Here is a 21,276-nt window from a genome sequence, read left to right as displayed (position 1 = left end):
AAACCTCATGTTCACTACGAAGCAGATCTTAATGCAAAGTGGAAATATCCCATCAACAATTATGTATCCCTCAACAGATTATCAGAGTCTCGGGTACACTTTGTGAAGCAGTTAGCCAAAATACCTGTTCCCAACAGTGTAACTGAAGCACTAGAAGACCAAAAATGGAAAGAAGCCATGAATGAAGAAATGCGAGCTCTCCAGAAGAATGGCACATGGGAACTCGTGCCATTACCTCATGGAAAGAAGACAGTGGGATGCATATGGATTTATACTGTGAAACTCAAAGTAGATGGATCCATTGAAAGATATAAAGCTAGATTTGTGGCGAAGGGATACACACAGGGATATGGGATAGACTACCAAGAGACCTTTGCCCTAGTAGCCAAGATTAAAACTATCAGAGTCCTTCTGTCTCTAGCAGCAAATCTCGATTGGCCATTACATCAGTTTGATGTAATTTGATGTAAAGAATGCATTCTTACATGGAGACCTGGAAGAAGAAGTATATATGGACTTGCCACCAGGATGTAAATTCGCTCGTGACAAGGAGAATCAAGTTTGCAAGCTCAAAAAGTCATTATATGGGTTAAAGCAGCCTTCAAGGGCATGGTTTGGTAGATTCACTAAATCCATGAAGAACTTTGGATATACACAGAGTAATTCGGATCACACTTTGTTCTTGAAGCGTGAAGGAAAGAAGCTTACTGCACTGATTGTTTATGTGGATGACATAGTTGTAACTGGAAACGACACAGGAGAACAACTGAAACTGTAGAAGTATTTGTCTCAGGAATTTGAGATGAAGGATTTAGGTGATCTAAAGTATTTTCTCGGAATTGAAGTAGCAAGGTTCGCAAACGGTATATTTCTGTCACAAAGGAAGTATGTATTGGATCTGCTCGCTGAAACAGGATTGCTTGGATGTAAGCCTGCTGACACACCCATCGAGATGAATCACAAGTTGTATGAACACATGGATCAAGAACCAACCAATAAGGAACAATACCAACGCCTTGTTGGAAGGTTAATATATTTAGCCCACACAAGACCGGATATTGCATATGCTGTGAGTGTGGTTAGTCAGTTTATGCATTCTCCCAGTGTGTCTCATAGGAATGCGGTTGATCGAATCTTAAGGTACTTAAAGTTAGCCCCTGGAAAAGGGTTACTGTTCTCAAAAGGTAGAGATCTTGAAGTTGTGGGATATACAGATGCTGATTGGGCTGGCTCCATTACGGATAGACGCTCTACTTCAGGCTACTTTACTTTCGTGGGAGGTAATTTAGTCACTTGGCGGAGTAAAAAACAAAATGTGGTTTCTTGGTCTAGTGCTGAAGCAGAGTATCGAGGAATGGCCCATGGAGTTTGTGAATTGCTATGGATTAGAAAACTATTGACAGAATTGGGTTTTAAGTCAAGAAAGCCAATGGAGTTACATTGTGATAACAAGTCAACCGTTGACATTGCACATAATCCAGTTCAGCATAATCGCACCAAACATGTTGAAGTGGATAGACATTTTATCAAAGAGAAAATTGAGAAGAAGATCATCCGCCTACCATTCATAAAATCAGAAGATCAACTGGCCGATATGTTAACAAAAACTGTTTGTACCAGAGTGTTTCATGACTCACTTACCAAGTTGGGCATTGGTGACGTATATGCACCAACTTGAGGAGAAGTGTTGACGTGAGTCTCCTAATCAATCAAGGAGATTTATTTCCTTGATTAATTAAGGGATTTACTTTCCCATTCTATTTAGTTGACAAATCTTTGTATAATTAGGAGATACTTTCCTAATTCTTTACTGTATATCATTCCTTGTAAAGCACTCTGTAAACTCATATATATACCTCCTTATGGAGAAGAATAAAATTAACCTAGCATATTCAAACCCATATTCATATTTTAGCACATATCGCGATAGTATTGGATGAGTGTGATTTAATCTATCCACTCCTCAAATCCTAAAAGTAAAACTCATCTAACAACACATGGGTGTTGTAGTGATGTTGCAAACCATCGATTAATCTCAATTGATGTAGTGCAAATATATTCTCTAAATTTTTTTGTCTTCTATTCCGGTTATAGTGAGGTCAGTTGATCACTAATATTCTTTGGATGTGAAAGATCCAAAGCATCTAAAACGATCATAAAGGATAACATTTTTAAACCACATTACAAAGACAAGATCATCCTATGCACCAAGACAAGAATTAAGCTCTCATCAAAACTCAAAACCCAAAACACTACCATTTTATTCAAACACGCATAGACAATTAATAGCAGAGGAGGCTCTATGTCACCAGGTGACACTTGGATTTGCAGAAGCATATGCAAGCAGCTCCAAGTTGCTCTCAAACAAGGCCATGCATTCTTTGCTCAGTGTTTAAGTGAGAAAGCTCAAGTTTATTTTTTAATTGATTGCTTAGAAGAAATGAAAGGCTACAACACAACTACCCAAGGAAACTAAATTGCAGGCATATTTTTTGCTACTAATAATTAAATGACAGTTGGATTTAGAGAAGCGTATGCAAGCAGCTCCTCATTGCTTTCAATTATGATCATGTCTTCTTCTTTCAACGTCACTGACGCTTCTATGCCTTCCCCATCGCTCAAATCCATGAACATAATTGTATTCTTGACTGTACTACGAGTACTCACCCACAATGGCTTTCCCCATCCAAATTCGGTTTCGTACAAGGGAAGCCTGCACCAGCTGCTGCAAGTATTGGTTTCTAAATCATCCCTTTCCGCGAGGTTGCCAGACCCTTTAATGGCTTGAAATATATCCTCACCAGTAACACCATTCGGATACTTTTCCTTGTATTGCTCAATGCCTTTCCTGAGTTTAACAACCAAGCTTTCAAATTTTACCTCACTTTCCATTGCCATTGCTGCAAACACCCACACAAAATTCCCCAATATGTTTTCTGCCAAGCCCTGCAGCGATCTCTTGCGCATATTCACAACCGGACACCACATAGTGTTGAGAAAATGGACAAACACTTTCACTCACTCCCCTAATGATCTTGTTGTTGATGGACTTTGTGACAAACAAAATAATGGATGAATCACACACACACACTTGAGAAACCAACCAAGCACAAAGTGACACAAGAATTTATAGAGGTTCAGCAATTGCCTACATCCTCTTGGTGATCCCCTTGAGAAATTCACTAATGAAAGAATAAGTTACAACTTTGGTTTACAAAGAAACCCCCTTAGAACTCTATTCTCTCCCAAGCTCTCTTTTCTCTCTCACCCCTTGCTCAACACTTTGATGCACTTGTGAACACTCTCTCACACTTGGTGTTTCCCTTCTTTGGTGTCTAAACTCTCAAGACCCAACTCAGCTCTCTCTTGAACTGATTGCCCTCTCTCTCTTCCTCCCTTGGTGAGATAACCTCCCTTTGAACACAATAGCTCCCAGCTACTTGACAACTTTGAGATTAACCACTCTTGTTGTCTTGCATCTTCTTTTCTTTTGTAGGCAGACCTTTGGACTTAGTAGAGGGCTGCAATTACTCCTTCACGTTCTTGCTTTCAGCTACCCACCTAAACACAAGGTTAGGCAATCCAGAAAACAAGCCATAAAGCATGCACCCTTTGTCCCCTTGTCTCCCACCTAGAAAACCCTTTGGTACAAGACAACAAACAACATTTAAATGGTGTTCCAGCTTCTAAGGCACATTGCCAAACTTCCTAGAACCCATAAAACACTTGGAAGCTCGAGGGATTAGGTAGGGAACCAACACATGTGAAAGGCACCTTGAAAAAAACGCATGGAAAAATGACACAGCACGTCTGGCGACCGGTTGCACGTTCCTGGCGACCGGTCGCATTTCAATCTGTCTGAAAGCGACCGGTCGCTGGTCACGATTTCCAGATTCTCCTCCAGACTTCGAATCTGCTTCAAAACGACCGGTCGCTTCCTCCTTCACTTGCATACTTAACGTGAGCCATTTTTCCAACACATAGATGGCTTTATAACACCGAACTTTGATCTGGATGCTTGTATTATGCATTTCCAAATGAGCGCAGACACTACTTCAACCCTTGTGGGGTTTGGCACTGTGGTGGCAGCCTTTGATTTGAGAGCAGCAATCTTTGAGGCATCAAATACAAATCTCTTTGTTATACAGTTTTTGTTAGAAAGTATTATTGAAAACTGGGGTGAGCTGAAGAAATCCAGGGGAGGGAAAAGAGAAGATGCAACACCAAATTCTACATGATCAGTAGTACTTGCCGAGCCAAGTGCAATTGCAGCCCATCTTTTGATGAATGCGCTGAGGGTAGAGGCATCGGCGACCTTATGTAGAATGCTGACTCCAATTGCCAATCCACCACATTCAAACAAGCTGGCCTGAACTAGTAGAATATACCCTGCTTCGGCTTGTTTGGATTCTATAGCAGTTGGAAGAAATTGATTTAGGACCTCAAAATCAGGTTTCTCCAAAATCTTTGATATGGGACAGTTGACTTGCGCGTCAAGAAATGCAGCACCGTGGTCATTGCAGGTGATCGAGGCATTATATACGAATTCCCCTGCAAAGGGGTAAAAATGAGTGAGGGCCTCAGATAATGATCTCTTTAGAAGCTTGGATTTTTCAGCAAACAAAGATTTGTGATCAATATTGCCCTCATCACTAGTACTGGGATAGAAGAGAAGTAGTGGGGTATAAATTTCGGGTTGAAACTGATCAAAAACAGAGAGGTTGATTTTTTTAAGGTGGTGAGGAGTTGGATAGGATGGTTCAATTGTTTCCTTGTGAATGACTTCAACCTTGATCTCTGAAACCATCTTTTGCTCCAGTCTAAACTTGAGTTTCCCCTCTATTTAAAAAGACTCAGATTCATCGAGCAATGGAAGTCAACTTCATTCATTTATTGTATTGCCCATTCTTTAGTATACCATATGTCACTCGTGGAAAGGAAAAATATTAGAGGACTTTTGAAAGTTGGATCCATATCTGTATTTTTTGAATTATATAAAGAGCCTTATTGATCTTAAAAATGTATATTCTAATTTCTACTGTCACAACTTCGAAGAGCATGTGTTTCCTTGCGTGACAATTATTATATTGCCACCGACAATTATCATTTTAAGTTGAAATTGTAAAATTTCCTAATTTCCTCTTGTAAAAAGTAACTATAGAATACTAATATAATAACAATAATTAGACAATAAAAAATTCACAGATGTAGTGTTATCTCACTCTTTTTTAGTTCCAATCCCTTCATACTAGGTCGTATTATGTTTTTGGCCCCTATAGTTTGGGCAAAGTTCCACTTTAGTCTTATAGCTTACTTGTTGCAATCCAATTTATCTTAAATTTCCCTGCCGAATTGAAGGTTTTAGGTTTTTTTGGCATGCGTAATTTTCTCCAGATCAAACCAATTTGTTTTTGTGTTTGGTCACTGAATATGCTGTACTCATATTTGGCATTGCGGCTACTTTGTACTTTTTATTGTGTTATCAATAAAATTATATTATCGTTTTTAATTTTAAAAAAAAGTTAGCACGTTTGGGACACATATGAGAGTAAAGACATTAATCACAATTAATTATTATAATGGATGCAATCTGAGCCATTGAATGTGCTTTAATCTAATAGCCTAAAATGGGTGTCATAATGTGTGAGGGCTTCAGATAACAAGAAACGCAGCCCCATGATCATTGCAGGTGATCGAAACATTATATGCGAATTCCCCTGCAAAGAGGTAGAAATGAGTGAGGGCTTCAGATAACAAAAAAAGGGTGATCAATGGACCTCATCACTAGTACTGGGATAGAAGAGAAAAAAAACATAGATGTTGGCATTTCTACGGTGGTGAGGAGTAGGAGAGGATGGTTGGATTGTTTTTTTTGTGAATCACTTCAACCTTGATTTCTGAAACCATCTCTTCCTCAACAGTCCAAACTTGAGTTTCATAAAAAAGACCCTCCCTATTATAAAAAGACCCAGATTCAGCACTGTTGATTTCTGGAAGTCAACTTCATTCATTTATTGTATGGCCAGTCTCCCATATGCCCCATGTGGTTAGAGCATTAAAGAAGTATGTGATTGGATCTGGCTCACCTCTTGCAATTCTTTTCTTATTTTCTTTAACCTATTGAATTCAATCAAAATGTAATGCCAACCAGAATTAAAGCATACGTAGCTAATAATAATTTATTAGTTACAAATGAGGTTTGTAGGATTTGGTTAACAAGTTCGGTAGGTTATGATTTAATTCATGCTCAAGGGGTGAAACAAATCTCATCATTCATATATACCGTAGTACATAATTGAAAAACAAACAATTTTATTGAAAAACAGTACAGCACCAATGAAAGGGAAAATGCAATGAAAGCACAAACAATACAAGCATACAAACTGTTTTAAGTGATCGTCGTCAGAGATCCGCCATAGCATTCATCTAAGAAGCACAAGAGGAGAGACTAATTAAACCAGAGAAGCATAGGCAAGCAGGTCCTCATTGCTTTCAATTAGGACTATGTCTTCTTCTTTGAAAGTCAAGCACGCTTCTATGCCTACACCATCACTCATGTCCATTAACATAATCGTGTTCTTGAATTCAATACTACGGATACTCACCCATGACGGCTTTCCCCAACCAAAATTGGCTTCGTAAAAGGGAAACCTGCACCAACTGCTGCAACTGTAGGTTTCTACATGATCCTTCGCCAAGAGGTTCCCAGACTCTTTGATGAATTGAAATGCATCCTCCCCAGTAACTCCATTAGGATACTTTTCTTTATATTCCTCAATGCCTTTCCTGAACTTAGCAACCAAGCTTTTAAAGTCCAATTCACTCTCTATGGTCGTTGCAGCGAAGTACCACACAAAATTCCCCAATATGTTCTGTCAAGGACAGTCCTGATCTTGTCCTCATGTTCACCACTTGACACCACACCGATGGTTTTATATAACCCAAGTTTGATCTTGATGCTTCCATTGCGCATTTCCAAATGAGTGCCGACACTGCTTCAACTCGCGTGGGATTTGGCACGGTGTCACTGGTAGCTTTGGACTTGAGAGCAGCAATCTTTGAGGCATCAAACACAATTCTCTTTGTTACACAATTTTCTATAGCGAATTCCACAGTTGGTTGGCGTGAGTTGAAAAAATCTTGTGGTGGGAAGAGAGTAGATGCAACACCAAACTCTGTAGGAAGCAGAACATGATCAGTAGTACTGGCTAAGCCAAGGGCAATTGCAGCCCAGCTTTTGATGAATGTGCTCAGTGTCGAGGCATCGGCGACCTTATGTGAAATGCTGACCCCAATTGTCAATCCGCCACATTCAAACAAGTTGACTTGGACTAGAAGAAGATGGCCAGCCTCAGCTTGTTTGGATTCTATTGCAGTTGGAATCAACTGTTTCAGGATCCCGAAATCGGGTTTGTCCAAAACCTTCGATATGGGACAGCTGACTTGGGATTCAATAAATCCAGCCCCATGGTCATTGCAGCTGATTGAGATATTATATTCAAATTCCCCTGCAAAGGCATAGAAGTGAGTGAGGGCTTCAGATAATGATGTTTTTAGAAGGTGTGATCTTTCAGAAAACAAAGAATGGTGATCAAACTCATCATCACTTTTGTTGCTGGGATAGAAGAGAAGTAGTGGGACATAAATTTCAGGAGTTATCTGATCAAAAATAGAGAGCTTGGATTTTGCAAGATGGTGAGGAGTTGGAGAGGATGGTTTAATTGTTTCCTTGTGGATGATTTCAACCTTGATCTCTGAAGCCATCTTTTGCTCCACACCTAGATTTTCATAACAAGACCTTTCACATAAAGATGCAGAGTCAACGGCAGCTCCTCTGTAATTGGAAATACTTCTATCATTTATGGCACCGTCCATTGTTTACTCTTCCATATGTGACTCGCGGAAAGGAAAAATTATTAAAGGAGGATCCATCTGTATTTTCTCGAATTTTTATCTAAAGTGCGATACTGATCTCTTTTATAGGCTCAAAGTCAGCTGCTAAGATATAGGCAGTCAATCTTAATCGTTTCAATGAATCCAAGTACATACCATCCATTCAGCTGCTAAGGTTTCACATCCAGCTTTCTCATAATGCACATTGAATTTGGGCTTCCATTCCCAAAAGCACCTACTTACTGGCGCACCCAATTCGCCTTTGGATTCATCTGGTAGACCAGGAATCAAAACTTTAGTTACTGGTTCCCCTGTTTCTGAAATACTTTCATCCTCTTCCTCTCCAATTATGTAGCCATCAGAGCTTCCAATTGATAAAATTGGATCAACATGTTTGAAGTTTTCACTGGTGTTTAATGACCTAAAACCTCCTTGGTGATTTAGTTGCTTCAAGAAAGGCTGATCTAAATTGTAACAGCTCCAAAACTTCCTTCTCCCATCAAATTTAGCACCAAAAATTCCGTTTTTTTTTTAATTTCTAAAACCTGGGAGACTGAATTGATGTGAACTTGAGTTTTTCACAATCAATTTCCACCTTTAATTAACAGCATTACAGCATGGTGCAGAACTGTATGAGAGTACTTTCATACCCACAAACTGAATTCTGCAATGATCAATCAAAACAATGATTCAACAACAATTTGACTTTACCCTTTATTGCATGAGACTAATTGAGAAAATGAAGAAGTATAATTTGCAAATCACATGTTGTATGTAGCTTCCATGCTTCCAACTTTTCCCCAACACAAAAAAAAAAAGCACAAACTGATATGAAGAGAAGTTAATATCAATTACCAATCTTGAACTTCAGTTAACACCCAATAACTGGTTAAGATATTTATTATATCTTGAGAAAAGAGACTAAACAAAATTAGCAACCAGTAGCTTTCCTGCACAACTCTAAAAGAAACACACAGATTTATGGCAAAAGAAGAACTAATTTCTCAAATATATTAGTTGACTTTAAAATGAGTGCAAAAGATGCATTAGTAAAATTGAATCTAGTTGGATTTAATTCTTTGTAAGTGAAGTTATCATAATTAAATTGAAATAATACAATAAAGAGAATTGCTCACCATTTGGTCAACCAGTACACACTGTAAACAGGTATTGATCATCTGATCCGATAAGTTTTGGTCGCCATATTCTACAGACTCGAACTTTGATCTTCTTGTTAAATTGGAATGGTTCCAAACCACGAATGTGAACGAAACTCATTGTATTATAAAGCTGAAAATAAAATATATTTTTTGTTAGTATAAAAAGGTATTCAGGTATTTATCAAAAGTGACAGTAAAAATATAGAAATGTTTAACTATGAATAGATCAAAGTTGAAACCTGATAAGTACAAACAGAAAAAAAAATCAGCCACACAGAAAATCTACAACCACGCGCAAACAGAAATTCTATAACATCTATTAGAATTATAATTCTGATCTGGAGTCATTAAAAAAACAAAAAACAAAAAAAAAGGAGGAGTCTATAACCACTCGCAAAAAGAAAATCAGCCACACAGACATCAATTACCAGATTGATGAGCAAACTGGGGGTTCTCATATTGATTACTTCAGTTCTTTTTCCTTAGATCTTCCTCCCTGTAACAACAAACCAAACTCAATTTCTGATTTACTTCTCAATTTTCGACATGACAAAAGAATAAACCAACCTAGAAAACCAAAAGAAAGTTAAAACCAACCTTGAAAACCAAAAGAAAGTTAAAACCAACCTTGAAAACCAAAAGAACGTTAAAACCAACCTTTTTTTTACGAAACCTAGAAATCCCTTTGAGCTAAACCCGTACGATGAGAAGAAGGATGAAGCGCAGCTGGAACGGCAACACTCGAACACAACATCTGAGAGGAAAACCGATAAGATAAAGACCAAAAGGGCGGCTGGATTCGCAGCGCGCCTCCCCAAAAGAAAATCGACGGCCCCCCACGCATGCAGAACAGTGAACTCTGATCTTCCATGGCTGCCCTCAACCAGCCCAACCAGCTGGTTCGAAATGGACTGGAAATCTCTGAGCAACGAAACATTCGCAAGGGAAGAGATGCGAATGGGAAGGGGCAAAAAGGGAAGAGAAGAAAAGGTTTAGTGGAGGGCATTTTCAACAATTCACTGTTCTGAAGAGAAAACAAAACGTGTAACAACAGTAAAATGAGGGGCATTATCGTAATTACACTGTGCTTAAGAACAGTGTTTCATTGGATTGCCGTTTAGTATATATATAATTTGTACTGTGTTTGTGTGTTGTGTAAAATTAGTGTTCTTTGCGTACTCAAATTAGAACTTATAGGAAGCCGACAAGTTCTTCGTGGGATCGACCCCGTACTTACATAATCTATACCTAATAGATTCGTGCACTTGCGGGTATTTTTAATTAGTTGTTTGCACATTAATTTGTGTCCTTTTTGGAATACAACAGTCCCATGTCAAAGATTTTGGAGAAACCAGATTTTGGGATGCTAAAACAATTGCTTCCAGCTGATATGGGATGCAGACTAATAGACACGAGCTATCTTGTACAAATACAGGCCAACTTCTTCGAATGCAGTGGAATTGCAATCGGAGTCTACATTAGTCATAAGGTCGCTGATGCGTCTACAATCAGCAAATTCATTACTAGCTGGGCTGCAACTTTCCTTGGCTCAGTCAGTGCTACTGATCAAGTAGTACTTCCTGCAGCAGATTTTGGTGTTGCAGTTTCTCTTCTCCCACCACTAGGTTTTCTCAACTCACCTCTACCCATGGTGGAATTTGCTGAAGAAAAGTGGACAACAAGAAGAATTGTGTTTGATGCCTCAGAGATTGTTGCTCTCAAGTGTAAAGCTGCCACTGCCATCTTGCCAAAGCCTACACGCGTTGAAGTATTGTCCGCGCTCATTTGGAAGTGTGCCAATGAATCATCATGATCCAAATTGGGTTCTATAAGGCCATCAGCGTGGCTTCCATTCATGAACATGCGGAAAGTATTGGTGCAGCCCTTAGCAGAAAACTTTGAGGGGAATTTTTTCGGTGTCTTCGAGCAAAGACCAAAGTAAGTGAAGATGATGATGATGAAGATGTTCAAAGGTTGGCTGCTAAACTCAGAAAAGGCATTGAGGAGTTTAAAGTGGGATATGCTAATGGTCAGTGGCGGACCTATTAAGGCGCAAGGAGCTACACCTCCCTGTTGTAAAATTGGCTCATATTAAGGTTGCAAGTGAAGGAGTGAGCGACCGGTCGCAAGGTTTGGGCGACCGGTCGTTAGATGCAGATTCAAAGTCTGAATCGAAAATGACGAGCGACCGGTCGCCCTAGCACAGGAACTAGCGACCGGTCGCCCAAGTTGTGCTGTGACGATTTCCTTACGTGTTTTCAACTGTGTTTTCGATGGCTATCGCTTTCCACAAGATTTCAGAGGCTTTGTGGGTCACTTCTGAGGTAAAAGAGGGTTGACTACCTGCTGGATAGTTGGGAAAGCACTCATGGCTAATTGGTTATCTTATTTTGAATAATCTCCTCTCCATTTTCTGGTTTAATGGAGGTGGCTGAGTGGGATTGTATTACCTACTTGATCTGACCCTTAGTCTAAGTGGTGACTAAAAGGAAAGAACGTGGTGGACAATCAGATATCCTATCTCTTGTCCATTGGCTTGTGTAGGTAATGGGGTGAAGTAAGATAACACAAGGGAGAAAACAAGTTGAATAAGAGGAAGTGGCTGAAGCAGAAACAAAGGTGGTTAATCTCAAGGTGGTCAAGTAGCTGGGTGCTATTGTGTTCAAAGGAGGTTAACTCACCAAGGGAGAACGTGAGGGAGAGCAATCAGTTCAAGTTAGGAGCTGAGTTGGGGTCTTGAGTGTCTAGACACCAAGGAGGGAAACACCAAGGGTTGTGAGAGTGTTCACAAGTGCATCAAAGTGTTGAGCAAGGGGTGTGAGAGAAAAGAGAGCTTGGGGAGAGAATAGAGTTCTAAGGGGGTTTTCTGTGTAAAACCAAAGTTGTAACTTATTCTTTCATGAAGTGAATTTCTCAAGGGGATCACCAAGAGGATGTAGGCAATTGCTGAACCTCTATAAATTCTTGTGTCTTTTGTGCTTGGTTGTTGTCTCAAGTGTGTGTGTGTCACAAAGTCCATCAACAACAAGATCATTAGGGGAGGGTGAAAGTGTTTGTCCATTTTTCACAACAGATAGTGCCGCAGTCCCCAGCAGAAAACTTATTGGGAAATCTTGTGGGGTACTCTGTAGCAAAGATAGAGGAAAGCGAAGTAGAACATGATCTTGGAAGCTTGGTTTTTAAATTGAGGAGGGGCTTTGAAGAACTTAAGGAAAAATATGGTAACGGAATTAGTAGTGAGGATGTGTTCCAACAGTTCAATGAGTTAGGGAAGCTCATTGGAAAGGTTGATATAGACAACTATTGTTTAACCAGTTGGTGCAGGTTTCCCTTTTATGAAGCTGATTTCGGATGGGGAAAGCCATCATGGTTGAGTAATATCCCTAGCACGGCCGAACTCAAGAACATGATTTCATTGGTGGATGTAAGTGATGGCATTGGCATAGAAGCTCGCTTGACTTTGAAAGAAGAAGACATGGCCGTGATTGAAAGCAACGAGGAGCTGCTTGCATATGCTTCTCTGAATCCGTGTGTCGTGTAATTAATTAGTACAGAAAGATCTACCTCTTCTGGTTTAATGTAGAATTAATACGAATGCTATGTTGGAGTTTTTTCATGATCTCTCTAGCTGGTTACTTTCAGTGTCCAGTCAGTTTCAACGTGACATTTATATCCCACTAATTCTCTTCTATCACAGCACAGGGTCATGAGGGGCAATATTGATCAGCATTCTTTGTTTGCTGAAAAATTCAAGCTTCTAAAGAAATCATTATGTGAAGCCCTCACTCATTTGTAACCCTATGCAGGAAAATTCAAATATAATATTTCAACGACCTGCAATGACCATGGAGCTTCATCTTGAAGCAAAAGTCAACTGTCCGATATCGAATTAACATGAATTAATTATACCACACTTGAGGAATAAAAGCAAATAGATTCCTTTCGGCATATAACAAAATGTTTTAGCAAATCAACAACGAATATATAGTGGTTCAATTTACATTTTTTTTATGGGATGATATAAATATCCATTCATTTATAAGATAAGCACAAAATACTTACAAAAAAATCCTAGCTAATAAACCATTTGGAGAAAAATTAGGTGAGCCTAGAATTATTGTTGACTAAATATGTGTCTTTATATGGAGGATCTCTTTGTTATTGAAGTCAAGTTAGAAGCAAAAGATGGCTACAGAGATGAAGGTTGAAGTCATTTGCAAGGAAACAATTAAACCATCCTCTCCAACTCCTCACCACCTTCGAATTTCCGACCTCTCTGTTTTTGATCAGGTCACATCTGAAGTTTATGTCCAACTACTTCTCTTCTATCCCAGCAGTAGTGATGATGTCAATAATATTGATCACCACCATTCTTTGTTTGCTGAGAGATCCATCCTTCTCAAAACATCATTATCTGAAACCCTCACTTACTTTTACCCCTTAGCCGGAGAATTCAAATATAATTCTTCAATCAGCTGCAATGACCATGGGGCTGCATTTGTTGAAGCCAGAGTCAACTGTCCCATATCACAGATTTTGGGAGAACCAGATCTTGGGATGCAGAAACAATTGGTTCCAAATCATATAGAATGCAGGACACAATCAGGCAAAGGCTATCTTCTACTAGTCCAAGCCAACTTCTTTGAATGTGGTGGAGTGGCAATTGGAGTCACCATTTCGCATAAGGCCGGTGATGCTCACACACTCAGTAAGTTCATTAATAGCTGGGCTGCAATTGCCCTTGGCTCCACTACGACTACTGATGTAGTGCCTCCTGCACAATTTGGTGCCGCAGCTTCTCTTTTACCACCTCTGGAGTTCCTCAACTCGCCACAACCTCCCTTGGAATTTGTCCACGAAAATTGTGTAACAAGGAGATTAGTGTTTGATGCCTCAAAGATTGCTGCTCTAAAGTCCAAAGCTGCCAGCACCACCATGCCAAACCCAACACGCGTAGAAGTAGTGTCAGCGCTCATTTGGAAATGCGTAATGGAAGCATCAAGATCAAACTTGGGTTCGGCGAGGCCATCCGCATGGTGTCAAGTTGTAAACATGCGGAAAATAATGGTTCCGCCCTTGAGAGTTGACTTATTGGGAAATTTCTTCGGGTACTTTGTAGCAAAGACAGAAGAAAGTGAAGTAGATCATGATGTTCAAAGCTTGGTTGCTGAAATGAGGAAGGGCTTTGAGGAATTTAAGGTAAATTTTGCTAATGGAATTAGTGGGGAGGATGTGTTGCAGCTGTGCAAAGAGTTAGGGGAGCTCATTGGAAAGGTGGATACAGACAACAACTATTGTTCCACCAGTTGGTGCAGGTTTCCCTTCTACAAAGCCAATTTCGGATGGGGAAAGCCATCCTGGATGAGTATCCCAGCTGGTGCTGTAGAAATCAAGAACATAATTTCATTGATGGATGAAAGATATGGGAATGGTATAGAAGCAAGATTGAGTTTGAAAGAGGAAAACATGGCCTTAGTTGAAAGTAACCAGGAGCTGCTTGCATACGCTTCTCTGAATCCAAGTGTCGTCATGTAATTTTTCCTTCTTTTTTTCTTTGTACTCGAGCAAAAAAAGAGAGATTCAAAGTTGGAAACTCTTCCAATAAAAGAGAAATCTCACTAGACGAAGAGCTAGTTGGCCATGTGTACGTAACTAATTAGTACCAAAATTAATAATTTCATTGTTGTTACCTTTGATGATCTCTGTAAGACCCGTGTCTTGGGGAAACAAGAACGGTGAGCAATCCCACATCGCTTGGGGAGGGAAAGGTGAAGTGCTTAAATGTGTGGGCACTTCTCTTCCTAGCACGAGGCCTTTTGGGAGCTCACTGGCTTCGGAGTCATAGGAACTCCGAAGTTAAGCGAGTTGGGGGCCAGAGCAATCCCAGGATGGGTGACCAACTGGGAAGTTGCTCATGAGCTCCCAGAAACAAAACCGTGAAGGCAGAAAGAGGGGCCCAAAGCGGACAATATCGTGCTAGGGGAGTCGGGTCGTGACAATCTCACTCATTGCTTTGATTATTGGTCTTAAAATTGTTGGCAAGTCCTTAGTTAGGACTAGCCAAGGCGCCCGTGCGATGCTGCGGGTTTTGAAATTGCGCCAAATGTGTATAAATTCGTAAAAATATGTAGGAGACATATGGCTTTGTTTATATGTATATTGAGATCTAAATAGTAGCATCTTGCTTAGTTTAGTACGTTTAAGTTACAAAAAAATAAATTAAGTAAGATAGATAAATTAATAAGATGACATATGTGCTGCTTATTATTTTAAAATACTGGCCCTATTTATACATAAATTGAGATCTAAACAGTGCCATCATGCTTAGTCAAGCAGCTATTAAAACATCAAAATATGAGCAGCCTTGAGCTGCATATTGTTTAAAAAAACTTGTTCAGGCATCTATCTATATTTTAATGGGTGGTGGACATGGATTTTTCTTTTTTGATGTTTCTTGCAAGGGCATCTAGCTGTTGCTGCATTTGTTGCGTAGCTGGCTGATGTTCCTTCTTCTCCATTCAAAAGGTTTTAACTCTGTTGGTATAAAATCGGAAAATGGCAAACGTTAATTATTATGATAGAATTAAGTTAAAAAAGTAACCAGAGAAATAACAATTTACATACATCAAGCATTCTATTAATCTGATGGATAAAAGTATAAGGTCAATTTTATTGAATCAATTGAAAATAAACTGAAAACAATTGTGACAATTTTAATAGAATCAAATCAAGGGGTGTTGACTCAGTTGGTATAAACTTGGTAAACAGTAGGTGTTGGTGTCGACGAATGAGAAAATTTGAGCAAAGAGAATGGCTATTGTTATAGAATTAAGGCCAACAACAAAAACTGCAAAAACCACAATTTAAATGATCTAAAAATGCCTAATAACCTATAAACAGAAATAAGAAGATCTAGTGACCTAATGAGCAAATTTGTTACGGAAGTAAGATAATCTAGTGGAGAAGTAAGCTCTAGACGGAGCAATGATGTATAAACAGCTATATGTTATAGAAGTAGAATAAAGGTAGAGATAAGACGCTATAGGTTATAGTTTTGTTAATTACAATTAAAACATTTAATAACAATGTTTCAAATTTGAAAAATGTAATTGAAAATCAGTTCATATGGGAGCTCCAAAAAAATACGGAAAAAAAAAAAGAAAATTTTAATAATTAATAAAAAAGAGTAAATAAATTTATATATTTATTGAAGTTATCAAATAACCATACTCCAACTTCTAAAAACAGGGAAGTTTCTTAGTATGAACAAAAATTTCAAGTGACTAAAATATTAGAATCAGGGAGAATTGAAATATATGTACATCACTTGTGTAAACCACAAAAATTAATGCAAGGCAAATGCTTTAAAATCAAACACATTGGCTCAAAGGAATGAAACCAAATTGCATTCTAAAAGACGTTTGAGAAAAATCATATTTTAAAAGAAGAGTTGATAAATTTTTTTTAAAATTGAATCATAATTGAAGACAATTATGAGAAAGGAAACTTTGCCCAAATTCAATGCAATCAACTACCACTTAATATAGAGAAATTGAGTGGGGAAATAAGCTGTGAACAATGAAATATTATGTATGTAATGTGTACATTAATGAGATGAATGAATTGAAAAGGAAAGAGCATAAACTCTGGTGTGGAAGTAGGAGAGGCAATTTTGGAACTGCCCTGGGCTTTTTTCTTCTTCAAACCGATAATTAGTAAATTGTAAGAATCTGACACATTTTCTTCTCTGGTTTTATGTTTATCATCGGCAAGACAAACACTTTCATAAGAGATTTCTATACCGTTTGAAATGGCAAAACTATGAGCTTCTTGCATCATCTGATTTCGTTTGCTATCTCCTTTTACGCATTATGCACAGAAATTTAAAACCCCAAGCAACAGATTGATAACTGGAAAGGAGAAAAAACATGCATTTATAAAATTTTAAATTATCAATCACACCTATACTGTAATTAAGCAAAGCAAATGCACCGTGATATTGACAGAACCACAGAAATGAGAATTTTCAATTGTCATAATATTTGGCAATCAATAAGCTACAGCCACCATGCATGCAGACTTTTGAAAAATGGATGAAACACTAACCTGTAGTCAAAGAAGCTATCAAGCACTTTGAAAAACAGCCACACAAAAGCAGGATCACAACAGCTATCTAAAATACAAAGACAGAAAAACAAAATTAGGCTAATAAATATAATTTTGGTTTTGCTTGTGAGATAAGACAGTCTCAATTAATGAATCTGTTTCAATACTGATTTTCGTATTGAAGAATATCAAGAACCAACAGAAACTATACTTTTTATTACATTTCCTTTTCTTACACAAACAAATGAAAACATGAAAATATGACGATACGAATTGAAGACTGGTTCCTTTTCAAATTCCTTGAGAGGAGAATCACATGTTAATTGGTTTAAAATTAACCAACACCATAAAGAGAAAACTAAATAAACACATCACAACTCATTTCGAAATCAATATGCATGCAAGACAGTGTAGACCAATACCAAATGTTCTGTAAAAAACAAATTCGATAAAACCAAACATCGACCAAACCCTATATAATTAGTTAAGCCAACGTGGTCAACTTGTTTCTGGAAATTAGTTCAATGGACCATAATTGTGACTTGCAACCAACCATTTGCAGAGGAGCAATTTGAAATAAAATTAAGCAACAATCAAAAGAGCGAAAAATAAAGACATTCTAGATTCTAAAACAGGGCTCTGAACAACCTGGTGATCCCCAATTGGAGCATTAGTGCCACATGTGCTACATCTTTGACAGTTTTTTGATATATAGCCAACCTTTTTTAAAAAAAAATCTCATCCTCATTGTTAAAAATTGATGATCTTTTCCCACTTTAAAGTTATTTCCACTATGAATTGAAAACAAAAAAACATTTATTATGAAACAGGTGGAAGATTTTGAGTAACTGTTTACAACTCAACAACATTTTCCTTGGCACTAATGCATTCAATATCAATCTATTATAATTTAACTCAGGCTTTTTCTGGTTTTTGTAATTCTTTTAGGCATCATATTCAAAAATTACAAATTCCAACCAACACATCGATGGCTGGAAAGGAAAAAATAAACATGGATGAGTTAAATTACAATATTTTTATTACATCTATAGCCTAATCAAGCAAAATGGACGCACACCAACAGTATTGTAGCTATATAAATAAAAAATTTCAAAACAAACATATGAAAACGAATTAAATACAATTTCTATAGCCTAATCAAGCAAACCATATAAGCAATAACATCAAAATGATAGAAATAACAATTTTCAAAGACACAATATCCAAAAACCAATTAGCCACAGTTGATATGCAAGACTTATTCAAAAGACGAATAGAAAACTGACCTAATGTCTAGCAGCAATGGGAAGAGCTACCAAACAGTCTAAAAAACAGTTATACAGCACCTGTAAAAAACACAAAAACCGAAAAATTCTGTTTCTTCTTCTCATAAGGCATATAATCCTTTTTTTTTGCGTTTGAAAATTGTTGAAGTCTATTTTTGTACGGTTGCCATCTTTCTTTAGGACTTGAAGAAAAAATAAGAAGCACACACTTATCCCAACCAATTGTCAATTGACACCATTAGCTAATTCCTATGCTCTATTCACAAAACTTAAAACAATTAATTGGAAATTTCAGCCTAGAAACTCACCTCCTGCTTAACATAACCGAAAACACCAACCAAACTGCTCTATCCAAAGCAACAAAAGAGCACCTGCAAAATATCAAAAGAAAACATGGGTTTTAAAAATTAAAAAAAATTAAAAAAATAAAAAGAGAGAAGAAAAAGGAAGAAAAAACAGAAAAAATGGAGAAGAAATTAGCTTGCGTATGTTTATACATGCACAATCTTTTCATAAAACCAAAAGTTTAGCCTGAGCAAAATCTGCAAGGCAAGAAATGACTCAAGATTACCCAAATTAATGTGTTTTGGGCAAAGAAAAACACTGTAAAAGCACGGGAAAATGGCTGTTTAAATGATCCTAAATGCATATGAAACAAAGAATATAAGATCAAAAGTTACTGGACTAAACAATCAAAAGTTACCTATGCAAAAGTCACCCTAAACAATCAAGATTTTTTTATACATTTTTCAATTCCATTTTTCTGTTTTCCCTTTTTCCCCTTTTAACAGATATCAAAATCTCATACTCTAATTCAACAATTGAGTCATCTCAAAGTCTTTTCTAACAATCTAAAGATCAAGCTCCAATTTGTACTAAACATATATGCCTAAAAATCAACCCAAAACATCAATCAAATGAAACCAAAGGCAGCTACATCTCATTTTTCATGTTAAAAAAGCTCCCTCAGAAAAACAAAAAATTTCAAAAAGCTTCAGCACACGAAAAGGCATTAATATATAATCAAAAGCAACATCATGTTGTTATCACTCTTAGCAACAACCCCTCCAAATACATCATATCTTCCATAAACTAAAAGGAAAAAGTCAAAAATATTAACATATATTTAAGCACAGATCATACATGAAACAGCTTGTCATTAGTTCAAACCACATAAGAATTACTTGGCTTCATTTACAGCTGTACAACCATAGCAATTAGTTCAAATTTATCCCAACCAATTGTCAATTGATGCCATTAGCTAATTACTATGCTCTATTCACAGAACCGAAAACAATAAATTGAAATTTCAACATAGAAACGCACCTCTTGCTTAACAGAACCAAAAACAATCACCAAACAGCTCTATCCAAAGCAGCAAAAGAACACCTACAAAACATCAAAACAAAACATGATTAAGAAAGAAGAGAAAAAGCAAGGAAAAATCGAAAGAATTGCAGTTTATGATTTTCTAGTCCCAAAACTGTCCAAATATATTTTTCTTTGCAGTGTTTTTATATGAGATGCCTGAACTTTGTTAGTCCACTTCTAAAACAAAAGAAAAATCCTGGAAAACAAAAACAAACAGAGATAGAAGAAAACAGAACATCAGCCATCATCAAAATCCAAAGCAAAAATCAGAGTCAAACTTCGACCAACAGATCAAAAGTTGGGAAGGGAAAAAACATTCATGAATTAAACTATTATTTCTTAATTACATCTATAGCCTAATGAAGCAAAATGGACACACACCAACAATAGCACAACTACAGAAATAAGAATTTTCAAACAACACAATATCCAAAAACTAATTAAACAGAGCTTCTATAGCCTAACCAAGCAAAACAGATGTAATCAATAACATTAAATGATTGTGTGACTCCATGACACCACAAACAAAAATTAGTGCAACCCCAACTCCTCTTACACCTCCAAACCTCAGACAAAGAAGCTCTCTACATGGTCAAATTTTATCTCCATTGAAATGTGTTTTGTTTTTTGCCAATTTGTTCCAGATAATAGAGGTAGTGTTCAAACTTAGAAAGAGAGAAGAATTAAAATTCAGAATTAGAATTCAAATATTGGAGGTAGTGTTCAAACTTTGAACATCTCTAACATGACATCACCAAATCAGTAAATATTACATAAAATTAGTATTAAAAAACATGAACAGAAAAACAAAAAATAAAATAAGAAAGCAAATATTAACCAATGTTTTCAAAGGCGAGGCGTACAGGCAAGGCGTTTTTAGTAGCGCTACGCGAGGCGTAAGCCTTTTGAACATTAATTTATTTTAGTAAGAAAAATTTATGAATAATACAATACAATTAAATTGTATAACTAATTCTTATTGAACCATAATAATCTTTTAAATATAATTAAATATAAGTACTAATTGTCATTCAAAGCATAATAATCAATCCCAAAACATAAAATAGTTATTCAACATTAGAACAAAAACATAATTCACTCATCCCACTCCTCAACACTAATATCATAGCTATGAAACAACACCATTAATATTTCTAAGATACAAGTATGATGCATATACATCAAATTTCTACTATATCACATAAATGAATAAGATAACTAATATATTTTTTAAAAAATTGAAAAAAAATTATACGGAACTTCAAATTACAGTTGCGAAGAATTAGAGAGAAAAACAAAATGACTTACTTGCAATCGAAAGATGAAGAGAATTCTTAAAATTGATGGAGATTATCTAGTAAGGATAGAAATTAGGGTTGTACTATATATATATAATTCCATGTGTTAATATATTAATTTAGCACCCAAAAAAAAAAGTAAGTAGAAAAGCTACAGTCGGC

The 21,276-nt window shown here is 37.1% G+C and overlaps 1 protein-coding gene and 3 pseudogenes across 2 annotated transcripts; 2 read left to right on the top strand and 2 right to left on the bottom strand.

Moving 5' to 3' along the window:
- Nucleotides 1-2,373: 2,373 nt before the first annotated feature.
- LOC110759015 (akuammiline synthase 1-like) lies at nucleotides 2,374-4,839 on the bottom strand. Its single transcript, XM_088251786.1, has 2 exons — nucleotides 3,979-4,839; nucleotides 2,374-3,011 (listed from the first exon to the last, which is right to left on the bottom strand). The coding sequence occupies exons 1-2, from the start codon at nucleotides 4,805-4,807 to the stop codon at nucleotides 2,506-2,508; spliced, it is 1,335 nt and encodes a 444-aa protein (XP_088107912.1). The 5' UTR covers nucleotides 4,808-4,839; the 3' UTR covers nucleotides 2,374-2,505.
- Nucleotides 4,840-6,255: 1,416 nt separating this feature from the next.
- LOC148295158 (cocaine synthase-like) lies at nucleotides 6,256-10,011 on the bottom strand (annotated as a pseudogene). The gene is made up of 4 exons (XR_015835169.1): nucleotides 9,711-10,011; nucleotides 9,482-9,549; nucleotides 9,030-9,183; nucleotides 6,256-8,557 (listed from the first exon to the last, which is right to left on the bottom strand). The product of XR_015835169.1 is annotated as a cocaine synthase-like (transcript).
- Nucleotides 10,012-10,383: 372 nt separating this feature from the next.
- Nucleotides 10,384-12,897, top strand: LOC110745995 (akuammiline synthase 1-like; annotated as a pseudogene).
- A 213-nt stretch (nucleotides 12,898-13,110) lies between these two features.
- On the top strand, nucleotides 13,111-15,343 carry LOC110745994 (akuammiline synthase 1 pseudogene; annotated as a pseudogene).
- The last annotated feature ends 5,933 nt before the right edge of the window (nucleotides 15,344-21,276 follow it).

Source organism: Prunus avium, chromosome 4 (genome assembly GCF_965620075.1).
Source record: "Prunus avium chromosome 4, drPruAviu1.hap1.1, whole genome shotgun sequence".
Taxonomy (NCBI): Eukaryota; Viridiplantae; Streptophyta; class Magnoliopsida; order Rosales; family Rosaceae; genus Prunus; species Prunus avium.
This window is presented reverse-complemented; position numbering and strand designations above follow the sequence as displayed.

Excerpts from the sequence above, each read along its gene's own strand:
- LOC110759015 (XM_088251786.1), bottom strand. The coding sequence starts at position 4,807 with ATGGTTTCAGAGATCAAGGTTGAAGTCATTCACAAGGAAACAATTGAA. Across the intron at positions 3,012-3,978 it reads TGTTATAAAGCCATCTATGT|TGTTTGTCCATTTTCTCAAC; the intron begins GTTGGAAAAATG and ends AGTGAGTGAAAG.